Source organism: Egretta garzetta, unplaced genomic scaffold (genome assembly GCF_000687185.1).
Source record: "Egretta garzetta isolate BGI_Z169 unplaced genomic scaffold, ASM68718v1 scaffold935, whole genome shotgun sequence".
NCBI classification, from domain to species: Eukaryota; Metazoa; Chordata; class Aves; order Pelecaniformes; family Ardeidae; genus Egretta; species Egretta garzetta.
In genome coordinates this window covers 354,629-365,565 of record NW_009259813.1, presented here as the reverse complement: position 1 = coordinate 365,565, position 10,937 = coordinate 354,629, and the positions used below count along the sequence as shown (strand labels likewise).

The following is a 10,937-nucleotide window of genomic DNA, read 5'->3' as shown; positions in this document are numbered from 1 at the left end:
TTCCCTGACTTCAGCCCGAGACTGAGCCTGCTCTGAGCCGCTGCCTTGGCCTTGGGTTTCTCAGCCAGGACTCCTGCATCACAACATTCCCCAGTAAAGCTGGAGAAAGCTGGTACTGTTGCTTCAGTTAAAACGGGAGAGAAGGAAAGTCATAGGACAGATATGTGCTGAGTTTGGAAGTCGGAGTGAGGGAAGTATGCAGTGACTCCGACTTGCACAAACCTTCTGGGTTCGTTTGGTCGGTGTTTGGCAGCCGCTGTTGCTCAGCCGCTCTGTGGGCTTTTTGCTTGCTCTTTCCTAACTTAGCAGACAACTAAGCTGTGTGGTTTGCACTCTGTACAGCACTGCATTCTGCCCCATGTATAAAAAAGGGCAGAGAAGGAAGCATTGGGATTTCTTTTATTATTTCATTGCTTTTACCTTAGTTTTCCTGGGAAGTGTCTGTATGCTTATTTAGAGCAACTGTAGTGCACTATGAGCACAATGAACTGTGCCACCTCGTTTTCTTCATTTGCATAGACTAATCATTAATGGGAAAGATGATGGGAAAGGATGTACTCTCAGTTTACAGGTTTAAATTTAAACTTTTAACAGGTTTAAGGGTTAATGCCCATGGCTGCGCAGTTGCCATTACTAACCAGTAACTAGCAATGGCACCCGTGGACACCAGTGTTTCTGATGACAAGGTAGGGGCTCGGCCCGCTCCTGAGGAGGGACATCCACACCAGACCAGTGACAGGTACCTGGCTGTGGAGGCTGTCCCTCTGGGAAAGGCGGAAGCACCTCGCGGCAGCATCTTGCTGCTGGAGACGCTGGGGTTCCCGGCTTGTCGCTTTTCAGACAGTGCCACTTCCCTGGTGTCGGGGCTAATGACAAACACCTGAGGTGACTGATGCTCTGAATTTTGGATTCAGCCAGAGGCAGCAATTTGCTCAGTGCGGGTTGGGTAACGCACCAAACTGAGCTGCCATTATGTCTGACGATTTGTACTTCTGTCTTTTGTTTCCACCCTGCCTCCCATGGTGAAGGACTACGAAGCTTTCTTTGAAGCTCGAGAGAACAATGCGGTGTATGCGTTTTTAGGCTTGACTGCGCCACCTGGTTCAAAGGTAGGTGTGTACGTTTCTCACAGTAAACCACAACCTGTATTGTACACCATGTTCTTCTCTGCCCATAGCAGGATCTTTTCATCTTCTGTGGTTGCCCCAATCAATCTACCCACTGGGCTGATATTCAGTCTCCAGAGACTAATGTTCAGTCTTCAACATCACAGCAACACGCAGTTGTTATGTGCTGGTTTATTTGGAGGATGCTGTGTTCCCTGGAGGCATCTTCCTCCCCCTCCTTCTACCAGAAAAACTCTGTGTTCAGTACAGATGCTCCTTTGGTATCCTCACTGCAGAGCCACCCTGCTCTTTTTTAAGTTAATGGAAAAGCTTTTGTAGCTTTGGAAAGAAGAGCTGGGTCAAGTTCTTCACTAGTAATAATTGTCTCTTACCACTGGATTTTTTTATTTTTTTTTTTTTATTATTGTACACTCTGGGAACAAGTGAAAGAGTGCTTAATATCTGCACTGAAGAATGCACAAGAAATGAAAAAAAAATTATCACAAACCCAAAGAATTATTTCAATTCAGTGAAAAACAACTTAACCCATGTGAAGTTTTGAAGCGATTTTTGTATTAGAAAATACCTTGAAACCAGAGCCACTGTTTTTGAAATAACATGGCCTTGCTTCAGAGTAATTTTTTCCTCCAGCATGTTATCTGAAGTCTTGTTTTCCTGTGCTGGTTATGAACTGGGTTGCTGCTTTGTGGATGCAATGGGCTGGACTTCTCCTTTTGATTTTGATAGGATAGGACAAGCCTGCTTTATACGTTTCACTTGACAGCAGCAGGATCCTCCAGGTCACTTCCAGCTTTCTTGTTCCAATGAATAAACATGCCGTTTCCTTTCAACTGCATTCATGTAAGAGTTGAAGGTCATGCCGTGCACACCACTAAGGGACCTAATTTGAAAGGTGGATGATGAGCCATTGGTATTAAGCATTACAAGTTGTGGGTCAGACTGAAACAGTTTTGGGAGCCAAACTGGTTTCTAGCAGTAGCTCCACTAATGCGAATGGTGCAGCGAGGAAAAACTCTGCCTCGTACAGAGAATTGCAGGCAGCAAAACCTGTGATAGTGCCCCAGCGTCGTGCGTCGCCGGCGTCAGGAGGCCAGCTGCACACAGTGCGACAGTTGTGTAAATCTGATTTAAGTTTCTTGGAGCATCTGCACAGCGCTGCACAAAACGCAGGATGGAGCCCTGAGACCACGGGACGCAGGAGTGCCCCTGTGTTTCCCCTCATGGCTGAGATCTGGGAAGCGCAGTGGTACTGGAGAGCAGCTGCTGCCGTAATGAATCAGGTCATCTGTCTCTCTACCATCTATGAACATCGCTGCTTACTTAACCTGCCAGATTGCAGAAGCAGTCTGCTTGGCTATTAGTTGCTCCAATTCTGTCCGAAGGGGTGGGTTTTAAGGAAGAGGTGAGTTTTAAAGGGGAGAAACATAATGCATTTGTACTCTGCCAAATTTTCCTGTTGCTTGCTACAGCTTGGGGGGGTGCGTTTGAGCCGATGAAGATAACCTTTGCATAAGTGACCTTGTACTCAGCGCATTCTGCTGTTGGGCTGACTTTTGGTGTCCGTCCCACAATTACTTGATGTCAGACCAAGCTGCTTGCCTGCTGCGGAGAAGGAGAGACCTGTTTGTAGATGTTGCAATTGGCATTTGCAGCAGAGCTGCATGCAGCTTGGCTACCATATTGTAGTTAATGACATTGCATCTGTACATGTTGCTACATAAAATGGAAGGAGCCCGGGATCAACCCATGTGCTATTGCAGGAGAGGACCTTGACAGCAAACCTCCAGTAAATGTCATCATGGAGTTTTGGATTTTTGCGTTTGACTCCGAACGCAAAATTCCAATATTAAGGCTAAACAAGAAAGGCTCAGAAGTGAGGGTGAGAAATGCAAGTAACTATTTACTGAGCCCTGGTGCTTTGGCTTGTGCTTTGGGCACTGAGAGTACAAATAGAGCTACAAACCCTGGGAAAGGTTGGCATTCAATTTATCTTAAGTATCCCCACTTCAAGCAATGTGGGTTTTGAAGGGAGAGGACTTAAAGGCTGTGATTAATTGTTTAAGGACTGAGAGCATGCTCAGTGAGGGGCCTTGAGGAAGAAATAAGGGAAAGTATGAAAGAGGGATCGTGTCAAATCTGAAAAGCTGAGCCTTTCCCAGGTAACTTGCAGGACCATGACCAAGGAAACGGAGTTTGACCTTCAAGACAAATAGGTTAGCGTGTTCTCCGAGTTACTGGTACCCACTTCCCTGGGGATGTGGGAAATAACAGGAATCTGCTCTAGCTTACCACTGCCTGTTTTGAAGAGAAGTACTTCACCCTCCATTTTCTGACAAAAAAAAAAAAAAGCGAGCCAGATGTCACTGCTGTAGTGCCCACGACTGGTTAATGGAGTTGTTACAAAGCCAAGGGAACCATCTCCTCTTCGTTACCATTCAAAGAACCACTTGTCTTTTAGAAAATACCAAACATCCTTTTATTTCCTCAAGGCTTTGTAGACCTTTTTAATCTTTCCTTCGTTCCTCACCTGCCTTTTCTGCCGCGAGCTGATCGGATGCCCTCGCACCAGCAGCGATGTCCTGACTCCGCTCTTTGCCCCGCGTCGTGCGGCCAAGAGGAGCAGAGCGCAGTCCGGGAGCGCGGCAGAGCCGAGCCAGCCGTCCGAGTGAAGCTGTTCCCACGCCCCCGATTAACAGGCAGCACGATGCGAGGCGCTTGGGCCGATAGCCAGGAAAACCAGAGCGATCCACCACGTCTAAGATAACGGAGATATGCGTGGTACTTCCTGCCCCGCGGGCTGGGGTCACCCACCGAGTCCCTGCTCTTACAGCTCTTACAGGCTTCTTGGAAATTCCCTTCTTAGTCCTTTCTCCTCTTGTTTTTTATTTGTTCAGCACACTGGCTCATGTTAACAATGATACCGTTGAGTCTGTTATCTTCAGTATTCCTACGCAGTCACCAAAGTGAACCACTCTATTATGTAAAAGTTGAGTTTAGCAGATGTCGAACTTTTTCCTTTAAAATAAACCATGCTGAGGTGCTGGGGTGAGAGCACTGTGAGTCTTCGTCTTTTTGTAGGCCGTGATGCTGCTAACAGGGAATTAAATTAATCTGCAGCCACAAGTATGCTTGTAGAAACCATCTTCAGCAAAAAAATTCCTTTTGCATTGTTTCTGTTGTCATTCTGTTCCCATTTGTGACCACCTTACGAAGGCTGAAAGAAGACTGAAAGTCGCAGGCTGGGTTTTTTTTTTTTTTTAATGTTCCTTCTGAACGTACTGAGAATTGTTAGCGGCTAGCTGGCCTGTCTGCTAAACTGCTTCAGCTGTTCCTTCATCTCAGAAGCCTCATGGGAATGTTTTCATGTAGCCAAAGGACACCGGATCTACAGCAGGTCCCTGGAAGAGGCGTGGGCTGGGGGCCCTGGGCCTGGAGAGCGGGTGGTAGGCAGGAGCGGTTCCCAAGGAGCGTGTCCCCGCTGGCTGGCTTCCCCCGCAGCGGGGAGCCGGGATTACTCAGCAGCACCAGTGCCAGGACGGACCTGCTGCCAGCCCCAGGACAGAGCTCACGTATGGGTCTTCTGCTGGAGCAGCTCCGAGCTGTGTCTGATGAAGGACTCGCTGGCTGCTCTGATCACCCTTCCAGGAGGCAAAGCTCAGTGCTGGCTTTTGGTCCTGTGGTAGGGTTTAGTTCAGAGAGTAAATTACGTTTCTGCTGAGACATCTTTTTTTTTTTTCCTTCTTTTTTTTTTGGATGTGGAGACTTATTAATTCAGAATTCCTTTTCCATTTAACCCTAATTCTTCAAATAATCTTTGCTCTCTAAATAGTTCATGCATCCTAACATGAAATCAGGGATAACTCGTTGTATCAGATCTTCTTTTGTTTTAAACTTTTATGGTCAAAACTGGTCTCAGCCACAGGTTGGAATATTCCTGCAGGGCCTACTTGAGCTAGCTTAGCATTGGTGTTAAAGCCAGCACTGTATGGGACTTGTTTTGTAATGCCATCGCAGGCAGTGGGGATTCTTTTCTTGAGTTGGGTTCAGCGCTGCTCAGTTCTTAATCGTGCATTGCTGCAATTTTTGTTATTTCTTATGTGGGTGCCTAACCCAGGTATGTACGTGTAAGTCGTCACCTTTCGTAAAGTACTAACGTGTGTAATTCTGTTCTGCTCTTTCAGGAAGCCGAAGCACTGGCAAAGCAGCAAGCATGAATTTCAACTGCCTTAAATGTTCTGTAAAGGGAATTTCCACAGCTTTTTATAAAATAGTACAATTGTCTCCGCTTCAAGAAACGTAGATGTGATTTCTAACATTTGATTGGTGCTTGCAGCATTCACCGTACATAACACAGATTTCAACACGAGATGGAAATGTGAACATAGGGAGCACGGAGTGTGTTATTACAAAGGTGGAAGCATAGGAAACAATTAGACATGAATGATTTTCACGTAGTTTAAACTGTCTCGGCAATTTGTCCATTTTGTGTAAACTTCAAGAAACTATTTTAGTACTAATAATGCAGATGGGCTTGTACCTAGAGGTGCAACTATTCAGAATATGGAAACCAAACAACAGCATCTAGAACCTTGTCAGATACTAACTGCGGTGCCTGAGTTGCCTCAAAACCATTACTGAATTACACGGTAATTCTTCAGCGTCTTTCCTGGTTTCAGATGAAATTGTAGGTGGTATCGTGTAGTAGAGCCATTGTAGTCACTTTTGAAAGTTGTGTTTGTTCTTTTGTAGAATGGATATTTAAGATTTGTCTTGTAACACACTGTACAGATGATAAAAAAAAAAAAAAATGCCCTGTATTTCTCATTTAAGTGATCCGTGTGGGCTCTTTTGACAGAGAAAAAGGGATTTGGGCCCCGGACAGCCTTTCCCTTGGCACGGCCATCACACAGCTGCCTAAGCATGACCCGATGACATGTCTGCGTGCAAGATCCAGCGCACCTCAGTGCAGTAGGCGCTAATTCCCACGCAATGTTGCAAATAAGCCAAAACGGCCAGAAATGGCATTTCCTTACCTGTGTAAGGGTGAAAGCCTTTAATGTATTTCTCTACAAATATACCAGTTCACACTGCTTATAGTATTAGGCATCTTACTGCATGTTCGAGTAGTCGTTAGATTCATATAGTATTTTTTCAAATGAGGAAATAAATGTTTGAATCGCAAGAACTATCGTAATTAAGCAAGGCTTCTTTTTTTTCTAAGGTTTAAGAACTTTTTTTTCCATTGTTACTGCCATATCATGAAGCTATTGCAGGAATTGCAAATCTATTAGGGTGTCTCGTATTGGTGAATTTACCACGTGCAATATTAACCTGTCTGTTCTCCCAGTGCTCATGAGAGAGACTGCATTTCTTGGCCACGTTCTGCAAAAATACAAATCATTGCAAGTGCCCTGAAGGATAAGAAAGGGGTTTAAAAATTGCGTGGGTAATTTAAAAGGCGTTTTGGGCCACGTAAAGTACTTATTCCCCAAAAGCATCAAAAAACCGTGAGGAAGATAATTTGTCTTAGTTAGATCTTGGATCCCTAGAGTTAGAGGATGGTTCCAATAGCTCTGCACACAGGCATTTTGATTTTCTGTGCTTTATGAAGACAGAGGTGGTGCAGATCAGCAAAAGGCTGCAGCGCGTCATCGCCACGCGGTTATTGAACACCGATGCTGTAAAATGCGCGCAGGGCTTTTGAAATACTTTCTGGAACGGCTTAGAGTTTGTAGTTTTGAAGTCTGAAATTAGGAACGAGATACAAGTAAAAACTTAGGTTTACAAAGACGTCCTAAAGTGCCGTGATTTAAATACTTCCCCCTCCAATATTTCTTCGGGGCTTTTTGTTCCCTTCGCTACAAGCGCTGATTTTGGCAGCAGAGAAATGCAGCTCCTCGCTTTGGTTGGAGAGGAGCTCTGCGTCTGGAGAGCTCACGGTGACACTTCCACAGGCGTCCGAGTGAGCAGGATCGAGCAGGGAGCCAGGGCAGTTAAAATGATGTTGAATTCATGGTTTATCTCGTCTGATGTGGGAGCCTGGGAGTCAGTTTGAAGCTTGTCCTATCAAGAGGCATAGGGGTAGATTAACGTTGCCGTACCTTCGCGATTAACACACGCGTTTGTGCTTTTTCATTAACAAGCTTCGTCCGTAATTACTGAAATTCTGTGAAATTTATTTTTAAGATCTTTTGGGGGTGGAAGTTAAGTTACGTTTTCAATCCGGTGCCCAGTTTTTGGTGTTCGCTAGGATTTCATCTTTCTGAACCGAGGTGATTTTTCTTTCTTAGTGTCAGCAAAATCTTTCTCCGTGGCCAAACTCGTGGTCAAGTTGTTGAGGAAGTGTGAGAACACCAAGAGCAGCCTTGTGAAGAAGGTGGGGTTTGACACACAAGGCGCTGTACTCAGACCAATTTGCTGCGTTTCCTGTGTAAGGAAAGCATGGTGTAAATTTTGTGAATTCCAGTCTTTATTTGGGAGAAGCTGTAATTGAAAGTCACTGCCAAATTCTGTCAGCTCAGCGACCCAAACCGTTCTGAAACGAGGTCAATCTCTGTTTCTGACAGTGAAGAGAATTGCCAAGTTTAAGAAACAAAGTCACTTCCCTCGTCTGGTCCCCCACCCTTGCCATATGGGAGCATTCAAACTGTATCAGCATTCCTAAGAAAGCTCTGTTGAGACAGCCTGAATTATTCCTTTGTCCGGGGAACAAGGCACCAACACAAACTGAAAAATCCCGAAAACATCTTTTTGTTGTGGGACCGCCTGTAAAACCTGCGTTCATGTCGATGCGGATATTTTCCATGAGAGTAGGAGTGCTAGGAATGCGTCGCCTGGATGCTGTTCTTCTGTTCCCCATCCCCGTGTTAGGTTAATGATGGGCGCGAGAACTGAATTTGTTCACTTCTTTATTTCTGTTTTCCTATGTAGAAGGCAGGCAGTGAGGATTTAACCTGTATATTAACCATTCCTGTATCATTCCAATAAAATGGTTTTAGAATGCTTTCTCACATGAGTGACTGGTTTGCATGTTTTGTTCACGGTCCCGTAAGGTGAAAGAAGTGGAGTTTTCAGGTGAAAACCCTGCTTTATTTATAAAGTACAGGATCTATGCAATAAAGCGAAAGCAGCGCATCCACTGCTGCCCCGGGAAGCCTGTCGGGTCGGATCTCTCGCCTGTCGCAGCTAATGGGTTTTAATTACTTCGGATGCACCTACGCAAAATCGACTTTGGAGGCTTTGGGGGTTTTAGGGGAGCACCGGAGACGCTGCCTAATTAACCCGCTTTCCCACCCTTTCCCCGCGGCGGTTACCGAGGGAGAGCGGGCAGGGCAGGGCTGGGCAGCTTCGCCCCACGCCTGCAGAGCTTGCCAAACAGCCTCAGTTGCTTTTTTTTTTTTCCTGCGACGTGTAATTAATTAGCTTTGTGCTGCTCACAGCAGGGGAACTGGGTTATTTAATATTTGTGTTGCCAGAGGGCAGTGTAGGATAAATTTTAAACTAAAACTATTCCTTTTTACCATCTATTTGCCTGGTAGACCCAGCAGGTAGGTTCTTCTAAGCTGTACACGTTGAAGTTTTGCACCACCTAGGAGATCTTCCGCAGAGCTACAGAAGATGCATTCCCAGCCCCTAAACCGCCCTAGGATTTGCCCAAATCCCAGATTTCAGTTCCCATCCTCTGCGGGAAACCAGCAGCTTCGTTCTTTAGAGAGCGGCTTGCGGGGAGGCTGCTTGCTTGCCATTTATAGGGTCGACTTTTTTCTGTCTCAGCAAGGGAAGCGCACCCGAGCGCCATCAGTTACGCTGACGGCTTTCAGGGCCGGGCAGTGCTCGCCTCTCACACTCGCCCCTCTCTAGCGTCTAATAAACAAATGGTCCAGCACATGAGCCAGAAGGGCTTCTGATGCCATTTCTAACGATCGTGAACCCCATTTACTTTCCCTGTTTATACACTTGGCTTGTATAACCCAGAAAAATCTCCGTGTTTCCTGTTCATTTATAAAAAGTGTGAATTCAAGTTGTTACTCGTTCATGTGAAGCTCAGTAGAACAAAGTTTCCAAAGAACCTGTTTAAAACCCAAACTGCAGGCGTGCGTATGTTTACTTGCTGTTTCAGGTTACAACGGCGTGCGCTGTAATAATAAACTTTACCAGTTTGTCTGGGATTTTATTCATTTCTCATTTAACATTCTTAATCCGTACGTCATGGAAAATTCAGGAAACCCAGCATGGGTTAACTTCAGGTACAGCTGCAGTCAGCAGAAGTCACTGAGGAAATAATGAGCAGCTCCCTTACTGCTAAGAGACCGTGTGATATATGTAGGTATAGATACATACACGCAGAGGATATATAGATCTACGCTGTATATAAGTATCTGTTCTGTATCTTGGTTTTCTATTTTTTTTTTTATATTTTGAATGTGAGAAAAAGGTCTTCACTAGTCCTGTGCGCTCAGGCCCACGATTTGAGAAATGCAAGCAATGAGACTTACCAAGAAGAACGTAATTAAGGGTTTTTTTTTTTTCCAAAGGACTGATTTAAAGCCATTAACATAATAGATTCAGACCAATCGGTAACCTGTGTTAAGAACTTTATCAGACCTCATCTCTCCTGTGTCTTCCCCATGATGGTAAGAGAATTTTAATAGCCAATTTAAAAAGAAACAGAGACAACTCATTTCCCTGGGAAGAAGCCATTAAGTTTTCCTGACTCAGTGTTTTCCTGACTCAGTGTTTTCCGCTTCTGCCAGTCTTGCTTTTTTTCACTTTTTTGGCGACACAAACACAAGAGCGGGAAGGCGCGCGCGGCGCTGCCTCATGGGGGGCGTTCTGTGGCCGCGTTTCCCCACCTCATCCCCAGCCTCTGATGTTGAGCAGATTCAAGGTGTAAGGGGAAAATGAAGGCATTTACTTCTTGCTCGTTATCCACACAGCCCATTCCCGCTCTGCGAACCAGCACTGCATTTCTTCCACGTTCCTTTCTTCTTTTTTCCCCCCTTTCTCAGAGAGATCATGACAGCATCTGTGCTCTTTCTGGAAATGGGTTATACCTGGCACAGAAAAAAAGCTGATGCGTGAAGCCCATCTGCATAGGTCAGGTAGCGCTACCTACACCAAAACAATCCCACTCTACAAATAAATAATTACCAAGTAATGATCTTCTAGTGAGTTTCCTGCAGAAGTATTCTGTGATTTGTCCACAGTGGAACATTTTAGATTGAAAAGCTCATTATTAACAGTTTGGAAAAGTTTATTATTGACAATTTGCAAATGTATTGGAAAACTTTGGGAAGTGCAAAAGGATTCTAAAAGTCAATTTACGGCGATGAAGTAGAAATCGCTGTCTTACTACGGGAGGTGAGCACCGTGTCGTACTAAGTACTGAGTACGCCGAGTGTTCTGAGTATGCAAACCCCATCAATTTAGTGTGTTGCATTCATGGAGTATCAAAATGGGTCTTATGCACAGTAATTCCTCCTCTCACGGGTTTGTCTATTGAAGACATCTTCTGGAACTTGGAGACTTCTTCGTTTTCGGTTGCTTGCTGTAAGCTCTCAAAATCCTTAAAAAAGGAAATGAGCAACACCATCAATACCCCGGCAACCGCGGCCTAACTCCCATCAGACTTCAGTTCCTTTTTGAGTCCTTTCCCAGCGCGCTGGGGGAGTCGGGTTTTGTTTACAGAGAGAGCAGGGGGTCAGGTACACGGTTCCTAACCACTAAATCCGAATTCGCCTTCGTGAAGCCCTAAATGCCAAGCCCGCGGACGGCAAACCCCGGCTGCCACACGCGGCGGCTCCGAGCCCG

The 10,937-nt window shown here is 45.4% G+C and overlaps 1 protein-coding gene across 1 annotated transcript in view; it reads left to right on the top strand.

Moving 5' to 3' along the window:
• The window catches only part of SH3BGRL (SH3 domain binding glutamate rich protein like), a 9,244-nt gene extending 2,501 nt beyond the window's left edge, over nt 1-6,743 (top strand). The window contains exons 2-3 of the mRNA XM_009639891.2: nt 1,029-1,109; nt 5,309-6,743. Coding sequence (XP_009638186.1) covers nt 1,029-1,109; nt 5,309-5,341 — 114 coding nt within the window. The 3' untranslated portion in view covers nt 5,342-6,743. The remainder of the gene's footprint in view (nt 1-1,028; nt 1,110-5,308) is intronic.
• The last annotated feature ends 4,194 nt before the right edge of the window (nt 6,744-10,937 follow it).